The sequence below is a fragment of the Cetorhinus maximus genome, chromosome 5 (genome assembly GCF_964194155.1).
Source record: "Cetorhinus maximus chromosome 5, sCetMax3.hap1.1, whole genome shotgun sequence".
Lineage (NCBI taxonomy): Eukaryota > Metazoa > Chordata > Chondrichthyes > Lamniformes > Cetorhinidae > Cetorhinus > Cetorhinus maximus.
In genome coordinates, this window is record NC_135883.1 from 2,974,586 (window position 1) to 3,002,389 (window position 27,804).

Genomic DNA, 27,804 nt, shown 5'->3' on the forward strand with positions numbered 1-27,804 from the left:
AATTTTTGGCCTTCCCGCCATATTGTCCGTTCATGCCCGCCATTACGCCTGACACCAACAGGCACGGAAAACTCCGCCCCGGAGGCTATGGAAGAGATTTTCAGCCTTGAGCAGGGTTTTCCAGCATCAGGAGGCTTCAGTCTGGTTCCCAGCCAGGCCTTAAGTTTTGCTCTTAACCCCTTCTGACCAGAATTATTCCTAATGAATCTGTCTAGCACGCTATCCTATAACTGATATCCCCCAGCAACCTAAATTAGAGCAAGACGCCATTTGAGTGTTTCTGCGAGAATCATTATTGGCTAAAACATTTGTACCATTTTTTTTAGCCAAACGATTACTTTCCTGAATTAATCATTTACCAGAGCCTAATTACCAATAACACTCAAATGGATTAAGAGAATTTAAAAATGTTTCACTTCCAAGCTCCAATGTGAAAATCTGAAAAATTCTGAAAACTGCCTGCATACACATACAAAAATATTACAGACGGGTATTTTTAATGATACAAAATTGCACAAATTCAAAATGACAAACAGTACACAGTTTTGTTGTTAATAGTTGTATTTATTCACAGAGTTGCAAATAAATAAAAGTCCTCAAAATGGAAGAAAATAATGATGCAGACCTTTGGTCATATTATGGTGAGTCCATAGATTATTATAGAAATGTAGAAAATATAGCGATCATTTTCTTTAGTCTTTTTCACTGGAAGGAGAAGCTAGCACTAGGGAGGCCTCCACACCACTGACTGACAAACTTCAGGACATCCTGACACTCTGGACTGTGGGTTGTCTAGAAATGGAATAAAATATTTAATAATTATAAATTAAAATAGATTGACCATCTTTTTGCTGTACAATAATCAAGATGTTTAAATTTGAATTATGTTGATTTATGAGGAATTCTGCACAAATGATTTTGCCTGCATGTCAGCTTTTTTGTAAGTACTTTAAACAATACACTCCCCCCTGCGGTTGTACAAGTGAAAATATAGGAACTCAAGTAAAACTCAAGCCAAAAGAGGTCAATTATCTACTTCCTGTGAAAACTTGTACTTATTAGCCAAAAAATTGCTCTCTTCTCATGTAGACCAGCTTAATTACCAAGACTAGATTATGTTTTATTTAATTTTGTGGTGGACTGAGAACAGGAGCTGAATTAATACAAATTGCATTAAGCGCGAGTTCAAATCTTCTTGAGACCCACTACACATTTTATTACTTACTGCTTTTATCCTGAATATTTAGGAACTTTGCAATTACTTACTTTCACTGCCATGAGAAATTTGTTCCAGTCATCTTTGTTCGCAGCTTTTCCAGGTTTTTTGAATTCAATTTTGTTACGAAGTACTGGATAACCTAAGTTATCATGAAATAAATGGTTACTCAGTGTATGAAAGTGGTTAGCTTACTTAAGTTCTGAACTGTTTGAGGTAATCTGTTTGCAGAGATATCATGACATGTACAGGGACAAAAGGTTCCCTTAGGTTTTTAAGCCATAATTATTATTTCCATTTAAATCCCAATGACAAAGTGGCTATATGCACCACATGGTATGGTACTGACCCATTGAGAGCAGGAAGGTCATGGGTTCAATTCTGATGAGTTGGCTGATCTCGGCCAGGATTTCAACAAACCTGTCCCTCATGGAAAAATTTATGCAGAGAAACACCTTTGACCACAAGTCCATCAGGCAGTGGTCTGCATGTAATGTCCTAGAGGCCCTGAGGGAAAAAGAGATGGTAGATCCTGTCGGATGGTTCCCTGAGCAGACTGTCAAACTCATTTGGCAGAATGCCTCATCGCCAGAACTTTCCAACAAGCACCAAGACGTAGCTTGGCTGGTGCTGAGAAAGCCCTTCCCCGTCAGATCCTTCCTACATGCCAGGAGTCTCACCCCCTCTGCACGTTACCCTCGAGGTGGCTGTGGTGGGGGAGAGACTGTTGTTCACCTCCTTGTGGAATGTGCCTTTGCAAAGAAAGTCTGGAGAGAGATGCAGTGGTAGTTGTCGAGGTTTATCCCAAGCAGTTCTGTGACACAGGACCCTGTGGTCTATGGGACGCACACCGAGACAAACATCAACTGCAGCTGGAGGATCAGCAACTCGGTGAAAGATGCTCTTTAGTCTGCCCGAAACTTCTTGGTCTTCCAGTGCAAAGAATTAACCCCGACCGAGTGTTGCAGACTGGCACATTCCAAAGTCCAGGACTACGTGCTGAGAGACGCACTAAACCTTGGGGCAGCCATCGCAAAGGCCCAAAGGGGAAAGGTCACTGTCTAAGACCTTTCTGCCATAGGGCACCGAGGAGCTGGAAATTGTATAGAACCCTCGGGCTGTATGACTCACAATGAATGTATACAGTGAATACTAAATGTATCATAATTGTATTGAAGCACCTCAGAGTGAAACATGATCTATATCGATAACTTGAATACCATTGCACTGTCTGTAATGACCATGTTGAAATGTTTGTAATATTCATAGATCATGAAGTGCTTCGATACAATCAATGTGGAAAAGTTGAATAGATTGCACTTTTTGTGATGGCCATTTTGAAATGTTTTGTAATGTTCTTTCAGATAATTTATGAATAAAGTATATTTTTCCACAAAAAAAGGATTGCTGGTCTGCTGTGACACCCTGCAGCTTTTGAACAATGAACACAGAAAATGTTGGAAAAACTCAGCAGGTCTAGCAGCATCTGTGGAGAGAGAAACAGAGTTAACGTTTCGAGTCCATATGACCCTTCTTCAGAGCCTTGCAGTACTCAAAGAAGGGTCATAAGGACTCGAAACATTAACTCTGTTTCTCTTTCCAAGGAGTTTTTCCAGCATTTTCTGTTTTGGTTTCAGATTTCCAGCATTCGCAGTATTTTGCTTTTCTTTTGAACAATGAAGCTGAGCTTGCGTTAGAGAAGTCTGAGGTTGCACTACAGCACCCAGGCATAGGGTAGGAGGTATCCAATTTAGTCCCAGCTAGTTCTCACATATAGCTTACCATTGGGCATTGGCAGGCATCTGGCAGCTTGCCCAAGCAGTTGCTTTTAATGTTTGCATCTATACAATGAGTATCAGCAAGTTATGTGACTAAATAAGAAGACAAAACCCAAATTTCTCACTGTTGCAATACAGGTTAAGGCTATGTTGAAATTGAGACAGTAGATTTTTACCATGCTTTTAAGCCAGATTATAAATGGCCAAGGATTGTTTAATAGATGAAGAAGTGTAAATAAGTGGTCACTTGGTAGAATACAACCTAAATATTGTTGAAAACAGAGACATGTTGCCAAAGCTTTTTGTCTCGCACTCATCAGGACAAATATAAGAATGCCAAATTTCAAACAATCACAACAATTTATACTACAGGAGAAAAGGGTGCTGACTGTCTCAGCCAATGGGTCAACTTGCCAACCATCGTTATGGAAGAAGCAATGGGGATGATAAGTCCCCCAAATAAGTATTCATTTTCCCATCATTGTTATCCCTCAACTAATTGAAATGTAATTAACCCCCAGCTGTGCTTAACATAAAATAATAATCACCTGTTATTACACAAGGAAGAGAGCGTATCCCAGTATTTACGGCCAATAAAGACGCTTCATAAGTGTCTCGTTCATCTGCTGGTAGGACCTGCTCAACACGCTGATCCATTGACACAGTGAGAACCCAGTCCCTAATTTCCTCTCGCTTATCATCCTGGAAAAAAAAGAGTTCAACTACATTTGCTAGGCAAGGAACCGTGATATAAAACATTAATTTAGGGCCAAACTACTGCTAGTAAAATGAGTTCAGAAAGCCTCAGCATTTGTTTCTGATCAGCTGCAGTTAGCTCAGAATATCAGAACACATGTGTAGGATAACATTCTGACCAAGACAACTGACACTTGGGGTAGAATCTTCTGCTCAGTGAGCGGGTCCCGCCCTTATTCGCCGAGGCATAAAATGACACAGGGTGACGTCGGGCGTGCGTCCCGATGTCACTGCCCGTCATTCAGATTTTCAGTTCAGCGCTCAGCTGTGCGCCCGTTGAACTGTCAAAGGCCTATTAAGGCCATTTAACAATCAATTAAATCATTGACCTGAGCTGCCCGTCCAACCTTAAGGTTCATGAGCAGGCGAAGAGCCCAGGCGGCCTTCGCATTTTTCATGGAACCTCATCCACGGGCGGAATGAGGTTTCATGAATGTTTTTAAGTGTCGGAAAATTTTTTATTAACATTAATGGACATGTCCCAACTCACGTGACAGTTTCACATGAGGGGACACGTCCTTAAAATTTTTTTCTCCCTTTATTCAATGTTTTATACATGAAACTAATCTCCCTGAGGCACCTCTGTGCCTCAGGGGGATTTGTGCACACTTTCGCGCGCAGGCCCTGACTCTCCCTCCTCCTCCCGCCCACACAGGGAGTGCATAGCGCTTCCGGGCGCACGTCACGCTGGGTGGACCTTAATTGGCCCACCCACATAAAATAGTGGTGCCCAGCCAAACGGGGGTGCCGATCGGATGTGCACCCACCCCCGCACAACCCCCCTTGACGGGGAGAAAATTCACCCCTTGAAGTTCTCATGAGGTTTGGAAGAGAAAATATGTTAAAATAAATGGTTGAAACTTTCAACCTGTAATATGGGTTAGCCATTGCTCTAAAAGTTACAGGAGTGATCTCAAGCAGACATTACTTGGTATCTCCGTTTAGAACATTTTCTCATTAATATCTATAAAGGAAGATTAACACATAATTGGGAAGCGATTAGTAATCTAGATAAATGATGAAGGTTCAAGGTCTGCAGTATACATAAACACCAGATGAGCCAGGTAACAAACCAGATGTGAAAGATCAAATATGTTTCTGCCCTTGCTGCGGATTTGAAACTGCTCTTATCAAAGACACAAATGACATCCTTTGTGACTGAGATAATGGTAAACCATCCTTCCTCAACTGTCTCAACATGTCTGCGGCCTTTAGCATAGCTGACCATACCATTGTCCTCTAACGCCTCTCCACCATATTCAGTAGCATGGGACTGCTTCTCGCTGAGCTCCATTCTTACCAGTTCAGTCGTAGCCAGAGAATCATATTTTTTTCATTATTATTCATTCATGGATTTGGGCTTCACTGGTAGGGCCAGCATTTATTGCCCATGACCTTGAGAAGGTGGTGATGAGCTGCCTTCTTGAACCCCTGGAGTCCATTTGGTGTAGGTACACCCACAGTGCTGTTAGCAAGGGAGGTCCAGGATTTTGATCCAGCGACAGTGAAGGAACGGCGATATATTTCCAAGTCAGGATGGTGAGTGACTTGGAGGGGAACTTGGGTGGTGCTCCCATCTATCTGCTGCCCTTGTCCTTCTAGATGGTAGTGGTCGTGGGTTTGGAAGATGCTGTTGGAAGAGCTTTGTTGAGTTCTTACTAAATATATGTGACTATATATTGTAATGAGAAAAATGGGCACGAACAAAAAGAATGAATTTATCTAAAAAGCAGATTCACTCAAATAACAACTGGTAACATGAGAACAGCACAGCAGTTTTATCACTATGTGAAAATAGGTTAATTTTTTAGGTGTCAAGGTGACTTGGAGGGGATCTTCCAGATGGGAACGCCACCACCTATTTGCTGCCCTTGTCCTTCTAGATGGTAGTGGTCATGGGTTTGGAAGGTGCTGCCTGAGGAGCCTCGGTGAGTTCCTGTAGTGCATCTCATAGATGGTACACACTGCTGCTACTGTTCGGTGGTAGTGGAGGGAGTGAGTGTTTGTGGATGGGGTGCCAATCCAGCGGGCTGCTTTATCCTGGACAGTGTCAAGCTTCTTGAGTGTTGTGGGAGCTGCACTCATCCAGGCAAGTGGGGAGTGTTCCATCATACTCCTGACTTGTACCTTGTAGATGGTGGACAGACTTTGGGGAGTCAGGAGGTAAGTTATTCGTTGCACAATTCCAAGCCTCTGACCTGCTCTTGTAGCCACAGTATTTATATGGCTAGTCCAGTTCAGTTTCTAGTCAATGGTAATCCCAGGATGTTGGTAGTGGGGGAATTCAGTGATGGTAATACCATTGAATGTCATGGGTCGGTGGTTAGATTCGCTCTTGTTGGGGATGGCCATTGCCTGGCACTTGTGTGGCGCATGTGTTACTTGCCGCTTGTCAGCCCAAACCTGGATATTTGTCCAGGTCTTGCTACATTTGGACATGAACTGCTTAAGTATCTGAGGAGTCGCGAATGGGACGGAACATTGTGCAATCATGAGCGAACATCCCCACTTCTAACCTTATGATGGAAGAAAGGTCATTGATGAAGCAGTTGAAGATGGTTGGGCTGAGGGCACTACGGCGAGGAACTCCTGGAGCTGAGATGAGTGACCTCCAACAACCATAACCATCTTCCTTTGTGCTAGGTATGACTCCAACCAGCGGAGAGTTCCCCCCCCCACCAATTCCTGCTGACTCCAGTTTTGCTCGGGCTCCTTGATGCCACACTCTGTCAAATACTGTCTTGACATCAAGGGCAGTCACTCTCACCTCACCTTGGGAGCTCAGCTCTTTTGTCCATGTTTGAACCAAGGCTATAATGAGGTCAGGAAGTGAGTGGCCTTGGCAGAACCCAAACTGGGTATCAGTGAGCAGGTTATTGCTCAGCAAGTACCGCTTGGTAGCACTGTTGATGACCCCATCCATTTCTTTACTGATGATCGAGAGTAGACTGATGGGGTGGTAATTGGCCTGGTTGGATTTGTCCTGCTTTTTGTGTACAGGACATACCTGGGCAGTTTTCCACACAGCCGGGTAGCTGCCAGTGTTGTAGCTGTACTGGAACAGCTTGGCTATGGGTGCAGCAAGTTCTGGAGCACAAGTTTTCAGTGCTATTGCTGGAATATTGTCAGGGCCCATTAGCCTTTGCAGCATCCAGTGCCTTCAACCATTTCTTGATGTCACGTGGAGTGAATCAAATTGGCTGGAGACTGGCATCTGTGATGCTGGGGACTTCCAGAGGAGGCCGGGATGGATCATCCATTTGGCACTTCTGGCTGAAGATTGTAGCAAATGCTTTATATTTTGCACTGATGTGCTGGGCCCCCTTCAACATTGAGGATGGGAATAGTTGTGGAGCCTTCTCTTCCAGTGAATTGTTTAACTGTCCACCATCATTTACGACTGGATGTGGCAGCACTGCACAGCTTCGATCTGCTCCGTTGGTTGTGGGATCGCTTGGCTCTGACTATCACTTGCTGCTTAAGCTGTTTGGCATGCAAATAGTCCTGTGTTATAGCTTCACCAGGTTGACACCTCATTTTTAGGTATGCCTGGTGCTGCTCCTGGCATGCCCTCCTGCACTCTTCATTGAACCAGGGTTGATCCTCTGGTTTGATGGTAGTGTGGGGGATATGCCGGGCCATGAGGTTACAGGTTGTGTTCAAGACAATTCTACTGCTGCTGATGGCCCACAGCGCCTAATGGATGCCCAGTCTTGAGTTGCTAGATCTTTTCGAAATCTATCCCATTTAGCACGGTAGTGCCACACAACACGATGGAGGGTATCCTCAATGTGAAGGCGGGACTTAGTCTCCACAACGACTGTGCAGTGGTCACTCCTACCGATACTGTCATGGACAGATGCATCTGCAGCAGGCAGGTTGGTGAGGATGAGGTCAAGTATGTTTTTCCCTCTTGTTGGTTCCCATACCACCTCCTTTAGGACTTGGCCAGCTCAGTCAGTAGTGTTGCTACTGAGCCATTCTTAGTAATGGACATTGCAGGGTTGACAATTACTGAGTTTTCTGTTGTCGTTTCCTGTGCATAAGTCAATGCCGGGTGGTCCGTCCGGTTTCATTCCTGATACAGGCCATTGACTGATACAGACCATTACAGAGGACTTTTAAGAGTTAACCACACTGAGTCACGTGTAGGCTAGATTTCCTTCCCTAAAGGGTTTCCTTCCTTAGATGGGTTTTACAACAATCGACAATAGACTTTGAATCCAATGAAAATCTGGAATTAAAATTCCACCACACAATCCACCTTTTAATTGCGGGATTAAAACCTGGTCCCCCAGAGCATTACTCTGGGTCTCTGGATTGCTAGTCCAGTGGCAATACCACAACGCCATCGCCTCCCCTCATAAAATGGCTTCACTTCCCACTACTTCACTGTTACCTCTGGTCTCCTCCAATACCTTTCCTATTTTCATCTCCATGCTACCCTTAAGTGGAATCATCTGCAACAATAGTGTCAGTTTCCATATGTATGCTGACGACACTCAACTCAACTTCACCACTACCTCTCTTAACTCCTCACTGTCTCTAAATTCTCACACTTGTCCACCAGTGCTGAATGAGAACAAATTTCCTCCAACTAGGAAGATCCAAGCTGGTGTCTTCATCCCCCACCACGAGCTCTGTTTCATATCAAGCAACTCCATCCCACTGCATGGCCACCGTCTGAGGCAACCTTGGGGCTGGATTTTCCAATCAGGAACCAGGCATGGCTGCTGGCTGCGGGACCCAACCCCATGCAGTGCGCTTTAGGTATGCCCACAGGGAGTTTCAAATCTTCAGCTAATTCAAGACCAAAGAGCGGGATCAGTGTCCACTCAGGGAAGGTGAGTAGGCTCCCAACTCTGCAGGGCCATTGGGAGGCCCTCTAGCACACAAAGATCAGCAAAAGAGCTGAACTCCCAAGGTGAGGAGAGAGTGACTGCCCTTGACATCAAGGCTGCATTGGACCAAGTGTGACGTTAAGGAGCACTTGCAAAACTGGAGTCAATGGGAATCAGGGGGAAAACTCTCCACTGGTTGGAGTTATGCCTAGCACAAAGGAAGATGGTTGTGGTTGTTGGAGGTCACACATCTCAGCTCCAGGACATCACTGCAGGAGTTCCTCAGGATAGTGTCTTAGACCCAACCATCTTCAGTTGCTTCATCAATGACCTTCCTTCCATCATAAGGTCAGAAGTGGGGATGTTCGCTGATGATTGCACAATGTTCAGCACCATTCGCGACTTCTCAGATACTGAAGCTGACTGTATCCAAATGCAGCAAGAGCTAGACAATATCCAGGCTTGGGCTGACAAATGGCAAGTAACATTCGCGCCACACAAATGCCAGGCAATGACCATCTCCAACGAGAGAGAACCCAACCATTGCCCCATGACATTCAATGGCATTACCATCGCTGCGACGAATAACTCACCTCCTGACATCCCAAAGCCTGTCCACCATCTACAAGGCACAAGTCAGGAGTGTGATGGGATATTCCCCATTTGCCTGGATGAGTGCAGCTCCCACAACACTCAAGAAGCTTGACACCATCTAGGATAAAGCTGCCCCGCTGGATTGGCATCACATCCACAAACACTCACTCCCTCCACTATTGATGCACAATAGCAGCAGTGTGTACCATCTACAAGATGCACTGCAGGAATTCACCGAGGCTCCTCAGGCAGCACCTTCCAAACCCACGACCTCTACCATCTAGAAGGGCAAGGGCAGCAGATAGATGGGAACACCACCATCTGGAAGTTCCCCTCCAAGTCACCTTGACACCTAGGAAATTAACCTCTTTTCTCTTTTCACATAGTGATAAAACTGCTGTGCTGTTCTCATGTTACCAGTTGTTATTTGAGTGAATCTGCTTTTTAGATAAATTCATTTTTTATATTAGTGCCCATTTTTCTCATTACAATAATAGTCACATATTTAATAAGAACTCAAAGCAGCTCCTCCAACAGCACCTTCCAAACCCACGACTGTTACCATCTAGAAGGACAAGGGCAGCAGATAGAGGGGAGCACCACCAACTGGAAGTTCTCCTCTAAGCCACTCTTCATCCTGACTTGGAAATATATCCCCATTCCTTCCCTGTCACTGGGTCAAAATCCTGGAACTCCCTTCCTAACAGCACTGTGGGTGCACCTATACCACATGGACTGCAGCAATTCTAGAAGGCAGCTCACCAACACTTTCTCAAGAGCAACTAGGGATGGGCAATAAATGCTGGCCCAGCCAGTGAAGCCCACATCCTGCAAATGAATAAAAAGTCACCTATTCCAAATACTCTTCAACTTAGGGGCTTTTGAACAGGGCAGCTGTGACTCAAAAACAAACTAAGGCTGCACTAGAAAAGAAACACCTCATTAAAAAATTCCAATCCAGGATTCAGATCTAGGATATGGATTTGGATTCACATGATATTATTGCCAATAGACATGACACATATTACACAGACCCATGAAATTTCTTTTTGAACTTACCAAAACGTGCTGTTTTACAGGAACAGGTATTTCAAATGGAATATCTGTATCTTGAAAATCAGAATGATCAAGTGCATCAAGATTCCCCTCCTCAATCGCCTGTAAACATAAGATGTGCAAGAACATTATGATAATCTTTAGTCAGCACTTTGAAGACTATTTTGTTCACAGGGTCTATTGACTCTAGTGTTTTAACTTCAAGGAGAAACAAGGTTAACAACAGGAACAGTAATTTGCATTTATATAGCACCGAGAACATACTGAAACTACCCAAGGCACTTCATAGGAGCGGTATCAAACAAAATTCGGCACTAAGCTACATGAGGAGACATCAAGGCAGATGATCAAAAGCTTAGTCAAAAAGGTAGGTCTTAAGAAGCATTTTAAAGGAGAAAAGGGGGATAGTGAGATGGTGAGTTGAGGAAGGAAATTCCAAAGAGTTTCTCTCTCTCTCAGGCAGTCCCTCGGGGTTGAGGATGACTTGTTTCTACACTAATGTTGATGACAGAGTGAATTAGGTAATGGGCCGTCCAGCAGTTGTTGGCTCCTGTCATGGAGTGGGCGATACACACGCCCGCGTTCGGACAATGACAGAGAGGAGCAGGTGTCAGTGCTTGGAGTGAGGGTGTTGCCATGAAGCCTTGTACTTGTCTCTCTGACGGAACAAGGTGTTGGTAATGACAAGGCCATGTTCTAGGCATTTTGTCAGGAGCAGGGTGCCATTGGTGACAGATTTCCCTACCCCCCCTCTCTGCCGATTACATCTCCTCAGAGGTCTGTGTCCCTCCCAACTCTGGCGTTGAAGTCGCCAAGGAGGATCAACTGATCATCCATTGGGGCTCTGTCCAGGGATTGTTCAAGGCTGGAGTAAAATTCCTCTTTGGGCTCGTCTGTAACACCCAGTATTAGGGCGTAAGCGCTGAGGACTGTAGCGCATTGGTTCTGGTCTAGGGTGAGCCGAAGGTTCATGAGGTACTCGTTTATCCTGCAAGGGGTGTCTTTGAGATGGCCAACTACTTCCTTTCTAATGGCATAGCCAACCCCGTGGAGGTGGTGATCTTCTACTGCTTTACCTTTCCAGAAAAAGGTGTAGCCACCACCTCGTTCCTTGACCTGGCCTTCCCCTGCCTGCCAGGTCTCACTTAGGGCAGCGATGTCAATGTCCAAATGTCGGAGCTCCCGGGCAACATGGGAGTATGCTGTTCCAGTCTGTCACTGTTGGGTTTGTCCATGTGTGTCCTTACATTTCAGGTCCCAAACTTCATTTTAACGGGGTGGAAGATGCCTGCTGTGTGTTCTTTTAACGTGGGATGGCTGTGCACATCAGTTGCCACACGGGCTTCATGCAACAAAGCACTGGTCCAGTGGCAAGGGGGTCCAAGATGACTGGAGGCCAGGCTCCACTGTGTGGGCCTAGAATATAAAGACACACATTTTCCCACTCCCTCTTTTCTCCTTCCCACAGGACCTCTCTCCCTGGGATTCATAAAGAGCAGTGGTGGCCTCGTGATCTCACTGTTGGCCCATGCTGCACCACTCCAGGCAGTAACCACCAGGTAGTGATTCCAGCTCTTCTAGGTGCTGATCGCTGTCTCTGGGCCCTCTGTTTGCCCGCTTTTCTAGGTGAGGTTACTGCCTCTGGGTTCTCATCTGCTCTGGCTCTCCACTGCCAATTGCCTCTCCGCTGAAGGCACAGTTGCCAATGATGGAGTGATTAAAACCAGCGATGGTCGTGGCCAGAATTGGAGGAGAGCAAATATCTTAGAACATTGTAGGGTTGGAAGAGATTAGAGATAGGAAGAGACAAGGTCATGGAGGAATTTGAAAACAAGGATGAGAATTTTAAAATCAAGGCATTGCTTAACCAGGTGCCAGTCTAGGTCAGCAAGAACAGGTGTGATGTGTGAATAGAGCAGCATAGTTTTGGTTGACCTCAAATTTCTGCAGTTTAGAATGTGGAGGCCCGTGTGTTGCAATAGTCAAGTCCAGAGGTAACAAAGGCATGAGTGCGGATTTCACCATCAGATGAGTCACAAGGAGGCATAAGTTCAAGGTGAGGGGCAGGAGGTTTAGGGGGGGGTGTGAGGAAAAACTTTTTTACCCAGAGGGTGGTGACAGTCTGGAATATGCTGCCTGGGAAGGTGGTGGAGGCGGGTTGCCTCGCATTCTTTAAAAAGTACCTGGGTGAGCACTTGGCACGTCATAACATTCAGGGCTATGGGCCAAGTGCTGGTAAATGGAATTAGGTAGGTAGGTCAGGTGTTTCTCACATGTCGGTGCAGACTCGATGAGCCGAAGGGCCTCTTCTGCACTGAGAGATTCTGTGTGAGTTAAGGTGGGGTGGAATCAGGCAATCTTATGGTGTTGGAAATGGGCTGTCTTAGTGATGACGCAGATGTGTGGTCGGAGGCTCATCCCAGAGTCAAATATGACACCAAGTCTGCGAACACTCTGGTTTAACCTCAGTGGCTAGAATTTTTTTTTTAATTCTTTCATGGGGTATAGGTGTCAATGGCAAGGCCAGCATTTCTTGGCCATCCCTAATTGCCCTTGAACTAACCTTGCTAGGTCATTTCAGACGGCAGTTAAGAGTCAACGACTTTGCTGTGGGTCTAGAGTCACATGTAGGCCAGACCAGGTAAGGATGGCAGATTTCCTTCTCTAAATTTTTTTTTATTCATTCAGGGGATGTGGGCTTCGCTGGCTGGGCCAGCATTTATTGCCCATCCCTGGTTGCCCTTGAGAAGGTGGTGGTGAGCTGCCTTCTTGAACCACTGCAGACCATGTGGTGTAGGTACAGGAAGGGAGTTCCAGGATTTTGACCCAGTGACAATGAAGGAACGGCAATATATTTCCAAGTCAGGATGGTGAGTTACTTGGAGGGGAACTTCCAGGTGGTGGTGTTCCCATCTATCTGCTGCCCTTAGTCCTTCTAGATGGTAGAGGTCGTGGATTTGGAAGGTGCTGTCTAAGGAGGCTTGGTGAATTCCTGCAGTGCAACTTGTAGATGGTACACACTGCTGCTACTGTGCGTCGGTGATGGAGGGAGTGAATGTTTGTGGATGTGGTGCCAATCCAGTGGGCTGCTTTGTCCTGGATGGTGTCAAGCTTCTTGAGTATTGTGGGGGTTGCACTCATCCAGGCAAGTGGGGAATATTCCATCACATTCCTGACTTGTGCCTTGTAGATGGTGGACAGGCTTTGGGGATTCAGGAGGTGAGTTATCCGTCGCAGGATTCCTAGCCTCTGACCTGCTCTTGTAGCCACAGTATTTATATGGCTAGTCCAGTTCAGTTTCTGGTCAATGGTAACCTCCAGGATGTTGATAGTAGGGGTTTCAGTGATGGTAATGCCATTGAACATCAAGGGGCAATTGAAGAGTCATACGGACTCGAAACATTAAGTGTGTTCCTCTCCGCAGATGCTGTCAGACCTGCTGAGTTTTTCCAGGTATTTTTATTTTTGTTTTTATCAAAGGGCAATTGTTGGATTTTCTCTTGTTGGAGATAGTCATTGCCTGACAATTGTGTGGCGTGAATGTTACTTGCCATTGTCAGCCCAAGCTTGGATATTGTCCAGGTCTTGCCATATTTGGATATGGACAGCTTCAGCATCTGAGGAGTCGTGAATGGTGCTGAACATTGTGCAATCATCAGCAAATATCCCGCTTCTGACCTCATGATAGAAGGAAAGTCATTGATGAAGCAGCTGAAGCTGGTTGAGCTGAGGAGACTATCCTGAGGAACTCCTGCAGTGATGTCCTGGAGCTGAGGTGAGTGACCCTCAACAACCACGACCATCTTCCTTGGTGCTAGGTATGACTCCAACCAGTGGAGAGTTTTCCCCCCGATTCCCAATGACTCCAGTTTTGCTCAGGCTCTTTGATGCCACACCCGGTCAAATGCGACCTTGATGTCAAGGGCAGTCACTCTCACCTCACCTTGGGTGTTCAGCTCTTTTACCCATGTTTGAACCAAGGCTGTAACGAGGTCAGGAGCTGAGTGGCCCTGGCAGAACTCAAACTGGGCATCAGTGAACAGGTTATTGCTAAGCAAGTGCCGCTTCATAGCACTGTTGATGAGCCCTTCCATTACTTTACCAATGATTGAGAGTAGACTGATGGGGCGGTAATTGGTTGGTTTGGATTTGTCCTGCTTTTTGTGTACAGGACATACCTGGGCAATTTTCCACATGGCTGGGAAGATGCCAATGTTGTAGCTGAACTGGAACAGCTTGGCCAGGGGGGCGTGGCAAGTTCTGGAGCACAAGTCTTCATAACTATTGCTGGAATGTTGGAGTTTGTTGTGGGAAACAAAAGCAATGTCTTAAGTCTTCCCAATATTTAGTCGGGGGAAATCTTTACTTATCCTGTACTGGATGTTAAACAAGCAGTCTGACAATTTGGTGATGGTGGAGGGGTTGAGAGAGGTGGCAGTAAGGTAGAGCTGGTTATCATTAGCATATATTTCGAAACCAACACCGTTTTCCAAACATGTTACCAAGGGGCAGCATTTAGATGAGCAATAGGACAGGACCAAGGATAGTTTCTATAGATCCTTCAGGGTTTTGAGGCAACGTTGAGGAAGTGGGAGGTTGCACATTATCTCTGGCTACAACTCGATAGATATGAATGGAAGTAGGCCCACCCATTTAGACGACAGAAGGATTGGAGGAGGATGGTGTGGTAAACTGTGTCGAAGGCTGCAGATAAGACAAGAAGGATGAGGATAGATAAGGTTATCACAGTCACAGCCACAAAGAATGTCATTTGTAACTTTGATAATGACCATTTCAGTACTGAGGCAGGGCAGAAACCTGACAGGGAGGATTCAAATAACAAATTGCTGGAAAAATGGGCATGAATTTGGGATGTGACAACATGTCCAAGGACTTTGGAGAAGAAAGGAAGGGTGGAAATAGGGCAGTAGTTTGCCATGACAGAGGGATCAGGGTGGATTTTTTGAGGAGAGGTGTGGTGTCAACAGATTTAGGGCTGCGGGGGGCGGTGGGGGGAAACAGTACCTGAAGAGAGGGAACTGTCACCAATATCAACTAATACAAGGCCCAAAAAGGGAACAAAAACAAAAATACCTGGAAAAACTCAGCAGGTTTGACAACATCTGCAGAGAGGAAAACAGTTAACGTTTTGAGTCCGACTCGAAATGTTAACTGTGTTCCTCTCTGCAGATGCTGTCAGACCTGCTGCGTTTTTCCAGGTATTTTTGTTTTTGTTTTGGATTTCCAGCAACTGCAGTTTTTTGCTTTTATCTTAGTGCCCAAAAAGGAAAGTTAGGAGGTCAATTCTAAATAAAAGGGGTTAATATGGGAAACCATGTGGTCCTAGCTATGCATGCATTTTCGTGGATTTTGTAGAACATTCTTTGTTCCATTCCTACTCAAGCTTCCTCTTTCACTCCTTTTCCAGTACATTGATGTTGGTGCCATTTCCTGTTCTTGCCCTTGTTACGATCCTGTTAGGGAACGTTAACATTTAAAGAAGAAATCCGAACACCCACCAATTAACTGACGGAACTACACCACAAGGCTTCACGTTTTTAAACAAAAACAAACTTTATTGCATATCAAAAAGATTTAAACAAAGTAAGCATTATTAACTTAACACTATAAACTACGTACATTATAAACTCAATTTTACTTTTTACTTCCACCTAGAGACCAACCCAAAAGTTTCAACAGCATCTTCCAAACCCACGCCCTCTACCATCTAGAAGGACAAGGGGCAGCAGATGCAAGGCAGCTCAACACCACCTTCTCAAGTACAGTTAAGGATGGGCAATAAATACTGGCCTAGCCAGCAACACCCACAACCCATGAACAAATAAAAAAAAAGTGTGCCACAGCCTCCAGAATTTATTTTAATTCTCCTCAGTGTTCCAGCTGTCTCCCAAGATAAGATTCTATGGGGGTCCTTCTATTAGCTTTTTGGCTATGCGACTCTCCATCTTTTCCTTTACCGACTGCATGACTGTGGATGCCTCAGCTCCTTGTTCAGGTTGCTGGCAGACATCCAATTGCCTTCCCACAGCTTTCCAAAACTCTGCTGACTGCTTTCTGCCATAAGGCTCTGTGAGGAGCACTGTAGATTACTTCCACTAGCTGCAAGCTAGAGCAAATCTTCCAGCTGCTTTTCCACATGAAATCCAAACTGAGATAGAGCCCCACCTACATTCCATGTGGTGAATGACGAATTGAGTATTTTCTCTGCTTGATGTGCAGGCATAACTGACTATCATTTCCTGATGGTTCCCTGAATCTGGGTGAATGCATCCTATACCAAAGCAAAGCTACAACTGTCTCTGTCTGTTACCAAACTGAACTGCTTGCTTCTGTCAGCCAACACACACAGACACGTTCTTTTGTTGAGCTTTTGAACCAAGGCTCCACCCTGAATCATTATTTCTACTGCATTGTGGCATGTTTAAGGATGGTTCAAATAAAAATTCAAACAAATTATCTTGCCTTCAAGGCCACTCTGATTGTGTAACTCATACAAATAATTTATATTGCTAAAGGAGTTTTATGACCCTTTCTGCAGACCTCCTGGGTCAATGAAGAAACCCCATGTTTGTAAAACTGCTTTCAGCTTCCTGTTAGCTGGAACTACATACATAGTTCAAATCTTTTATTGAAGCAAGGACAGGCCTTCTAGCTCTACCAAACTATTGTTTTTTGCTTTTGCAGCTCTACCCATAACATTTCAAGATAAACATAGGCTACCTTTTAAGTGTAATAAACTCAGACTTGTTTGAATTGCAGTTACATCAGAGTTATTACCAGTTTCTCAATCAGATGTCCACTTATCTTACATTTAACACTTTAACCTCCAACATTAATGTTATAATCCTAAAACTAAAAGTTATAATCTAAAACATATGAGTTATGAACCAGATTTTGCAACACCCTGAACTGGAAAATTTCATCAACTTTGCTCTCAAATTCTACCCTTCTCTTGCCTTCACATGTTCCATTTCCTTTTCCTTCCTTAACACCTATGGCTCTATTTCCAGGGATAGACTATCAACCATATCTATTAACTTCCTCAGCTACCTTGACTACACTTTTTCTAACCTCATTTCCTGCAAGGGTTCTATTTCTTTCTTCCAGTTTCTCATCTCTGTCGCACTGGTTCTGATGATGTCACCTTACATACCTGTGATTTCAAAATGTCTACCCTCAACCAAGGATTCCCCTCCACCATGGCCAGTGGGACCCTTGACCATGTCTGTTCCATTTCCCATGCTCTGCTCTCACCCCTTTCCGTCCCTCCGGAACCATGACAGGGTCGCCCTTGTTCTCATCCTCCACCCCAACAGCCTCCACATTCAACAGACCATCTTCCACCATTTTCACCACCTTCAGTGTGATTTCACCACCAAACACAGCTTTTCCTCCCCTCCCCTTTCAGTATTCTGATGAGGACAATTTCCCGCATGACACTCTGGTCCAGTCCTCAAACAGAGATCAACAGATTTCTAGATATTAAAGATATCAAGGTATATGGGGATAGTGCAGGAAAAGGGTGTTGAGGCAGAAGGTCAGCCAAGATCTAATTGAATGGTGGAGCAGGCTTGATGGGCTGAATACTTAGTTCTGCTCCTACGATCCCTTCCCTTCTCATGCGAGTATAAGCATGAACCCTGAACACTCCATACAGGTAAAAAAAAGCAGCTTACTTGCACCTCTTTCACTTTAGTACACTGTAGTTTCTGCTCACATGTGGTCTCCTGCTCGTTGGGGAAATGCTGGGGCATGTTGGGACCGCTTCTTGATGCATCCTGCCACCGGGGAGGTTACCCAGCAGCAAGAATGGCAGCATCTTGGCTGCCCAACAAATGGAGGCGGGGGACGAATTTAGACAATTAAAGGCTCCATTAAGAGCCATTTTCCTGGGTTGATGGCATTTTGCCAGCGGCTGATCTGCGCCACCCCCCACCTAACCTGCAAATGGGAGGCCTCTCTGCGGCTTCCTGGGAGCATTGGATCCGGAGGCTCTATGACCCAAAGTGGTGACCGCCAGCAGCATAGGCCAGCCTCACATTCCCAATGCTGCCGCTGGAGGGGCTTCCCCACCAATCACCAGGGCCTGCCTACTTGGCCCCGGCAAAAATAAACTCTGTGCCACCTCTATGACGGTGCCTCAAAATGGGGCTGCTCTCACGTTTCCCTTGCTACCTCAGCAGCAGCACCTGTCTTGGTGGTGTGGATGAGGCTGCAGTGCTGCCAACCCTCTGATTGGGCCGGCAGTGTGGAAGGCTGCTCGGCCACCTCCCCTGCCTACCGGTTCTTGATTGACTCCTCCTGGCAATTTCCCAGGGGAAGCCTCACCGTCCATCCATGCGTGCCGGCCACCTGAAAAGCTCCCCGAAGTAAAGACCTCACCTGTTCTGAGAAGATCCCACCCACTGGGTGTGATTCAGGCTGCTATGCTCTGATTACACCCGCTGTGGAACTCTGCTGTTCACACTGCTAAAGCTCACAGGATCAGGGGAGAAGCTAGCAGAACCTCTCCCACTAAAGACCCAATAAAGCACCCTTACAATGTTAAGGGGTGGGGAGGTGGATGTTATCATATTCCTCTGGTGAAAGTGGTAGTTGGTGTCCCCGTGTCTGTGTCACTTAAATTATTTGATTAAAACACATCTCCTGCAATTCCCCCACCCAACCCCAATCTGGTCCTCTCCCCTAATGCAGCACACTTTGTACCCTTCAGGTATGCTTCATTTCAGTTGGCATACACGCCTCATACCATATGCTAGGCATCACTGAGGGGGGTTCCCACTCTCAGCCCTATGCCTCTATGTCAGAAGCCTGTACGGGGTTTCTATAACCAAACAAGGCCCCTGGAAATTCCAACCTAAGGCCTTGACCTGCTTCATCCAGGTCCTGGTGCAGTGTCTAGGCAATTACACCAGTAATCCACTGGAATGATCCAACAAATTTCACTGCCAAAAAATGTTAGGAATACAAATATTAGGTTTATGAAGCTAATGCTTGAAATGCCACCTCTTTTTTCTTACTTTTGCTGAACTGCAGAGAAAAGTTTTAAAAACAACATGAATAATAGATTGAAGTTAGAGGATTAGAGCACTTACGTCACAAAGATCCAGGAAACGATTCAGGAATATAAAAGCCATGTTCTCCCAACCAAGTGCCTGTTTTATTATGGAAAAAAACATTTTTTAGTTCACCTAAGTATAGCTGCCAACTGACCAAAATTGCATGGATGTCAAAACCTGGGGACTGTGAGGAGAAAGTTTTGAATGATGCTTTAATATCCCCATTTGGTTTTGTGACTCACTGCAATTCTCGCTCCAGAGTCTGCCATTAAATTCACTGGGCAGTCTGACTCCCACATCCAATCTGCTGTAGCAATGAATTAGTTACAGTGTCATGAATTGACAGAAATACAAAGAAGCTGAAACTTTCATTAGCAGTTGAACAGGAATAAAATGTACAAAATTAAGTCTTACTATCCAAATTTTAAATAGTAACCCTTGGGTGCTTTGTTACCTCAAATTTCTATTGGAGGTTTTGTGTTCCTGAAAGCTTTATTCTATAAAGTTAAAGTTAAAAGCAGATATTTGCTCTTTGATTTACCAAAAAAGTTGTACTCCATATCGTCACCAGGGAAGGGTCTTTTGGATACAAAAACAGAATTACCTGGAAAAACTCAGCAGGTCTGGCAGCATCGGCGGAGAAGAAAAGAGTTGACGTTTCGAGTCCTCAGTTCTGTTGAAGGGTCATGAGGATTCGAAACGTCAACTTTGTTCTTCTCCGCCGATGTTGCCAGACCTGCTGAATTTTTCCAGGTAATTCTGTTTTTGTTTTGGATTTCCAGCATCCGCAGTTTTTTGTTTTTATCTAAGGGTCTTTTGGATAATTGAGGACCAAGAAGAAAGTTAACCCTAGTTTGAATGCATTTAACTATGTTCATTAGATTTTATTTTAGCTCTTTGTTTTTTTTAAAAAATAGTTTCTCCTTCCAACTTACTATGAAAAATCCTTTCTCCCACCTCACATCTGGCTGAAACCTGAATGATTACTGATCCTGAATTCTAAAATCATTAAAGATAACTGTATCAGAAATAATATCACAGATCTGACCCCCAATGGATTTTTTAAATACAACCAAGTTAGGCATAGTCAAATGATACTGCTTATGCTAATTAATATAGTCTCAGGCTAAAGTTCTTGCATACTGAAGAAAAGTTAAAAGTAAACTTCCTCTGAATAAAGAACTTGCATTTATAAAGTGCCTCATTATGCTCTCAGGATGCCTCAAAGTACTTAAAGCCAACAAGGTTGCTTTTGAGGTACAGTCACTGTATGTACAGTAGCCAAAAATGTTCAGCCAAACTTCTTAAAAGTAGTTTGAATATTAACAAATTTCATTTTTTGTTAGAAAAAAACAATAGCAACATACCATTACTTTCCTTTGTTGGAAAATTAACTGAATTGAAAAAAAATTCAGCTGCTGTTTGTGCAGGAAGCATTATTTTTCAACAGTACCTAGGTGAGGAATTTTGTAGGCATCTGGTATTTTTCAGTTTCATTTTTAAAATTCATTAACAGCAGAATTTATTTGTAGCAACCCTACAATATAGTGATATTGCCATTAAAAGTAAAATCATAAGTGAAGACAGAATATATACCTTTGCCGCCATTCCAGCCTCATAAAATGCTTTGTCAGCAGGGATAATGTCTGTGTGCCGCAGCAAAGAGATGGATAATTTTGCTGCAACCATGTCCTGAAATCAAGAATCATTTAAAATGTTTAAACATACAATAGATTAACAGATTTTTAAAATTTCCGATTACTGTAAACAAGTCACTTGCCCAACACTAGTAATCAGGCTGCCTACAATAAAAGCGATTCTTCCATTTGCATTTCATTGTTGAAAACACTGCAATTTTCAATTTCAGAATACATCAAGAAGAGCACAGAAACGATTAAACTGCCATTACGAAAAGCAAACATTGAATAGACCGATAATTGGATTCTTTGTTAATTTATAAATGCCACTTCTATGATAGATAACGCACTGACAATAGCTAACTTGGTTACAGAGCCATAGAGATCCTGTCCGCTTAGGTATAAAAAATCACCTTTCTTACTGAAAAATTGCAGTGTTACAAGCCAAATTACTCAACAACAAAGTAGCATATCCACAGTACAGCAGAATGCAAGACAGCAATGCCCAATAAACCAGCAATTATTCATCATACTTAACTAATGAAAAGTCACTTTTTAATCGATGTAACAAGAAAAACCAGTCCATCTGTGTCAGGGCGTAGTAATTCATAAAACTTTGTTAAATACTATATTAGGGTAGTCATACAGAAACAGAAGCTTACCAGCTGGTTGACTCCCAGTGACCCTGCACGAGTGGCATAATAGTGTGAAATCAGCAGCATCTGCTCAAACTCTTCATGGGCAGGAGAATTAGCCTCCGAAGATTTAACAAGATTTTCACACTAGAACATAACAAAAATAAACACTGTTTTTATCTACTATGCAAACCAAGACTGAACAGATCACAGGACTGCAGATAACACATTACAGATGTTATCTACAATAACACGGATATGGTTGCACACTTTAAATAGGCCATATTTTAGATTGAATAAAATTCATTTGGGGTCTGGTCAGAGCCAGGAAACATTTATGGAATAAGTAGATTCAAGTCCTGCTCAGTTTCTGATCTGAGCACAATAAGCTGGGGGATTCAAAGTGCAAATGTGTCCCAGAAGGAAACAAGTGGAAATTGGGAGGATAGAGTCCCGAAAGGTAGTCTTTACTGCATCCAGGTAGCCAGCTACAAAATTCACTGCTGATGGCCTAGGAGCAGACCTCATATCTTCCCTTTGATTGCAAGTGTTAAGCCAGATAGCTGAAGCAAATAAAAAACTGAAGTTATCCAATTATTAAATTTAAGTTTTAAAAATGAGAACTGTGATTTATAGCCACAGAATGTTTAACTGGTACATGACTGGAATCTGATCATTTTGAAGAAAATCTTTTTCTACAGTTAAATAAGTTGGACCCAAGCTAAAAAAAAATAGAACTCTCCAATTTATAACAGTGTAAAGCATTTTGATCTAGTTTAAATTTAAAAATAAAATCTGCAGCTACGATTCCATAACCCCATCACTTTCCCTTCACCCAATCCACCTGTAATCCTCCAATCAACACGTCCACTCACTCCCTTAAGTGGTCAGTAGCAAGTGGTCAGCACCAGGTTTCCTCTCACCCCCCCCAAACCATCCTTTCCTAATTGTTTCCATCAAAGAGCCTTTGTTTGCCTTTAAAATTCAAACTGTCTTTTTTTAAAAGTCAGGAACGAAGAATGAAATTGTCTGTCTGCCCTTCTGTCCATGGCCTTCATTTTTCCAGCGTTGGGCGGGCTCGGCGGGAGCGGGCGGGGGTGGTTGCAGAGCCAACTGCCGTCCGCAATCGGCTCCGCGCCACCATTTTACGCGGGCAGGCCAATTAAGGCCTGCCCGGCGTAAGACGCGAGCGCTACTTGTGCCGGCGGGGGGAGGAGGGAGAGTTGGGGCCAGCGCTCTTTCGTGCATGCAGGCACTGAGCTGCCTCAGGGAGATTGAAGAGCTTTTGAAATAAATAAATAAATAACTGGATTGAAAATTTAATTAAACATGTCCCCTCATGTGACTGTGTTACATGAGATGCGACATGTTTTTATATTTCAGTAATTTTTAAAATTTAATTCGTAAAAGCTTTAGGGAACCCCATCCCGCTCATGGATGAGGTTTCCTAAAAAGCGTGAAGGCCACTTGGCCTTTTCGCCTGCTCGTCAACCTTAAGGTTGGACGGGCAGTGTCAACAATGACATTAATTAATTTGTTAGTGGCCTTAACAGGCCTATCCGTTATCGGCGGGCGCACAGCCTACTCCGGCATGTGCCCGCCAAATGAAACATCGCGAGACAGCGCAATGACGTCGGGATACACGCCGGCGTGTTGGGCCCAACCCGCACGCCGACTGAAAAATCCAGGCCCATCTGTGTCTCTCTCTCCTGTTGTCTCACAGATATTAGAAATTAGAATCTGTATCTCAAAGCTATAAGCCATGAGCATTGAGCTTTTCCAACTATCAACAAATCATAGGTAAGTTGGCTTCAAAACGCAACATGAAAACACATTTCTTCCCTTCGATGCCCTTTCTCTGACCCAGTCTCTTTCTCTCGCTCCTGTCACTTAAACCCCAGTCTTTCACTTCTGCACTAATTGATGTTTGTGTGAGCAATTGGAATGCTGTCATCTTTTTCCCCTCATATAAACTGAATTATACCTCAGTAAAGTTTTTGAAATTTGTCCTCTTTATCTTTTTCCAATATTTTAAAAAGCTTTGGTGCTGAAATTGCTACAAAAAAAGGGAAAAGATTCCTTGCACCAGCTGGTTGAATGGTGCTGATGCATCCTGACAAATTAGATATACTGTACATGCTCAGACCGCACAATCCAAATTCAGCTCATAACTCTGGGCAAAATTCTGAACTCCAAGCCTATGTTTTTGGGAGAGGGCGAGACCTTCTAACAAAACATTAATGACTGCATTAAAAGACAAAAGAGAATCACTTTGTTGAGTTTAATCATGTTATTGAGAAATATGTATCAAGTTACAAAATTTTAGTCCAGGACAAAAATAGCAGAAAATAATTCGGGAAAGGTTCACATAAAATGTGTGGCAAAACTTTGAAAACAATGTCAGCTCTTCTATATAATATATATATTATATTGTTCCTCATTCTTTTCTTCTGAACCAACCTATCCCTTTTCCCAGAAGATAATTTGGACAATTAGAGGTGTCAAAGCTACCCTTAGCACTCAGCCTTAGCTACAAAGGTCAAATCTCTAGTGTCAAGGGAAAATTATATGTTACTTTACAGAACAATTGTTAGTGACAACATGCAAATGCTTCATTCCAACATAACCAGAAAAATAAAATATTCAAAATTATCATTGTAGGTGCAGTATAATCAAAATCATTTAAAACATTTGTAATTTTTTGAATCAATGTTGTGTTTGAAGAACAAATTATCTTTGCGCATTGGTCACAAATACAAGCTGCATCAGGATTGAGAAATTTTTCTGTTCGCCATTAGTGCAGTATGTGAGAACACTATGATCTGGGCTCAAACAAAGGTCAAGACAGCTGAATCATAATGCAGATAAACAGTCTGTGCAGAAGCCACAGTATTTTTCTCGATTTGGGGAGATCAAAATGATCTCACATTTATGTATGGAAAAGGTGAAATGTATTTCTTCTGAAAAAGCCCTGGAATGTCCCATCCTTATATCTTAGAGGAACATCCTTTTATGCCAATGTAGCCGGATTGCCCACACAAGCAAGAATGCAGTATTGATTTTATGCCAATTCTCACTGTGGTCTTTTACTCTGGATTCTTGTTCAGATTTTTTCAGAGTACAGATCTGAATTTGTTCCACCCAAAATCTTTTCAAAAATAGACATATCAAGAATCTTAATTCCAACTGTCTGGATTTTCTATCTAGGTTCTGGAGGATAAAGAACACCCTCTGACGTGCAGATCTCGGTATAAATCTCAATTTGTTTCAATATTGTTTTTCTCATATACATAATTGAGTTTGTATTATACTAACCAGATTGAAGAGCACGTCGCGAAGATCAGCCCATGTCCTGTACGCATCTGCACTATTCTTATCTAGCATGTTTACAACATCCATAAAAATCCGTTTGTATATGTTAAAATTCTGCACACAAAAGGAAAAAGATAAAGCAGATCACAAAACTGAAACATGCAAAGAATGTTCATTTTTGAGAACCTTCCTAATTTTTCAAAGATTGTCACAGGAATAAACAGGAACGGGAAAGGCTACTGAGACTCAAATTATTAAGCACAGGCTATCAATGAGAAAACCTTAAGGGCAAAATACTTCAGATCTTAACTCCTTGATGCTCTGCCAACAGAATGCACAAGCCTGCTGCCCAGGAGGTTCTGTGAGATGTTCAGTCCATATTAATGACAGGGATGCACTAAGATAGCTTCATAGCTTCTGACCAGCAAATATCAGGGAGCTTGGAGGTCAGCCCGCTGAGACTGATGCACATAATTGGAAAAGCTTTGGAGGACTTTGTGAATACAGACGGGAGAGAACAGAAGGGTGGTAATGGCTCAAAATTTCTGCCCGAGATGCACAGGGGCACTCCTGCTGCACTGGGAGCGCAAAACTAATTGTCACATTAGTATAGTGTCCAAGATGGATACTCTGCCCAGAATGCTGTTAATATAGTTCTCAGGTCCTATGCACATTATGGGACCCCCGGTTTATATCTCTTCATGGGGATCCAGCCTGAGTCAAGTGTTAAAATAACCATGGGGCAGTAAAAGAGATGCAAGTACCCTGCTTGGACTTTAACTGCCTTTCCACCTGGTTTCTGCTATGCATAGGGCATTAAAATTTGACTCATATTTCCATTACCCAAATTTACTTCTCCCTACCATTGCTACCATTTACAGGAACTTTTGCATACCACTTCACACAGTAAATTTTTTTCAACAGTAGTTGGTAATAGTTTGTTAAAGGATACAATTCTATTGTATTCATTCATAAGCCCAAACATTTTAAAGTAAGGTGTTCACATATTGATAGGGGACCTGAAATCCCTTAGTATGTTAAAAGCAAAATACTGCGGATGCTGGAAATCTGAAAGAAAAACATACTGGAAAACTCAGCAAGTGTGACAGCATCTGTGGAGAGAAATACTGACTGGGTGACCGCTTTGCGGAACACCTTTGGTCTGTCCGCAAGCATGATCCAGACCTTCCTGTTGCTTGTCATTTCAACACACCACCCTGCTCTCATGCCCACATGTCCGTCCTTGGCCTGCTGCAATGTTTCAGTGAAGCCCAATGCAACCTGGGGGAACTGCACCTTATCTTTTTTTTTGCAAAAATATACTTAATTCATAAAATATCTTCAATCACATTCCAAACCATTCCGAAAACACCATTACAAGGGTACAATCTGGTTCAACTTTTACAAAATGTATCACCAGGTGCATCAGTACAAACAATATTACAATCATTTACAGCCTTTCATTTTGAGCTGTACAGCCCGAGGGGATTTAAACAGTTCCCAGTCCCTCGGTGCACTGTGGCAGAAAGGTCTTAGACAGCGACCCTTCCCCATTGCGCCTTTGCGGCAGCTGCCCCAAGCTTTAGTGCGTCCCTCAGCACGTAGTCCTGGACTTTGGATTGTGCCAGTCTGCAACACTCGGTCGGGGACAACTCTTTGCGCTGGAAGACCAACAAGTTTCGGGCAGACCAAAGCGCGTCTTTCACCGAGTTGATGATCCTCCAGCTGCAGTTGATTTTTGTCTCGGTGTGTGTCCCTGGGAACAGCCCGTAGAGCACAGAGTCCTGTGTCACAGAACTGCTCGGGATGAACCTCGACAGCAACCACTGCATCTCTCTCCAGACCTTCTTTGCAAAGGCACAATCCACAAGGAGGTGAACAACGGTCTCTTCCCCACCACAGCAACCTTGAGGGCAACGTGCAGAGGGGGTGAGACTCCTGGCGTGTAGGAAGGATCTGACGGGGAGGGCCTTTCTCACCACCAGCCAAGCCACGTCTTGGTGCTTGTTGGAAAGTTCTGGCGATGAGGCATTCTGCCAAATGACTTTGACAGTCTGCTCGGGGAACCATCCCACAGGATCCACCCTCTCCTTTTCCCTCAGGGCCTCTAAGACGTTACGTGCTGACCACTGCCTGATGGACTTGTGGTCAAAGGTGTTTTTCTGCATAAATTTTTCCACGAGGGACAGGTGGTACGGCACGGTCCAACTACTTGGAGCGTTCCGCGGCAGCGTGGCCAGACCCATCCTTCGCAACACCGGGGACAGGTAGAACCTCAGCATGTAGTGACACTTGGTGTTTGCGTACTGAGGGTCTACGCACCGCTTGATGCAGCCACACACAAAGGTGGCCATCAGTATGAGGGCGATGTTGGGCACGTTTTTTCCCCCTTTATCCAGAGGCTTGTACATCGCGTCCCTGCGGACACGATCCATTTTTGACCTCCAGATAAAGCGGAAGATGGCTCGAGTGATCGCCACCGCGCAGGAGTGTGGAATGGGCCAGACCTGCGCCACGTACAGCAACAGCGAGAGTGCTTCACACCTGATGACCAAGTTCTTACCCGCAATGGAGAGGGAGCGTCGCTCCCACATGCCCAGTTTCCTTTTCACCATAGACACTCGCTCCTTCCAGTTTCTAACGCATGCCCTGGTCCCTCCGAACCATATCCCCAGCACCTTCAGGCCGTCAGCCCTGACAGTGAAGGGGACAAAAGATCGGTCAGCCCAGTTCCCAAAGAACATGGCCTCGCTCTTCCCACGATTTACCTTGGCTCCCGAGGTCAGTTCGAACTGGTCGCAGATGTGGATCAGTCTGCGCACCGACAGCGGATCCGAGCAGAAGACGGCGACGTCGTCCATGTACAGGGAGGCTTTTACCTGAGTGCCTCCACTGCCTG

At 44.2% G+C, this 27,804-nt stretch overlaps 1 protein-coding gene across 2 annotated transcripts in view; it reads right to left on the reverse strand.

Annotated features, from left to right (window-relative positions):
• Window positions 1–543: 543 nt before the first annotated feature.
• ift172 (intraflagellar transport 172) overlaps window positions 544–27,804 on the reverse strand; it is a 158,196-nt gene continuing 130,935 nt past the window's right edge. For both annotated transcript variants that reach the window (XM_078541428.1, XM_078541427.1), the window contains 8 exons: window positions 24,909–25,019; window positions 21,621–21,740; window positions 20,918–21,013; window positions 19,358–19,417; window positions 10,245–10,343; window positions 3,543–3,696; window positions 1,267–1,358; window positions 544–792 (listed from right to left, as the gene is read on the reverse strand). In XM_078541428.1, the coding sequence (XP_078397554.1) occupies window positions 703–792; window positions 1,267–1,358; window positions 3,543–3,696; window positions 10,245–10,343; window positions 19,358–19,417; window positions 20,918–21,013; window positions 21,621–21,740; window positions 24,909–25,019 (822 nt within the window). In that variant the 3' untranslated portion in view covers window positions 544–702. The remainder of the gene's footprint in view (window positions 793–1,266; window positions 1,359–3,542; window positions 3,697–10,244; window positions 10,344–19,357; window positions 19,418–20,917; window positions 21,014–21,620; window positions 21,741–24,908; window positions 25,020–27,804) is intronic.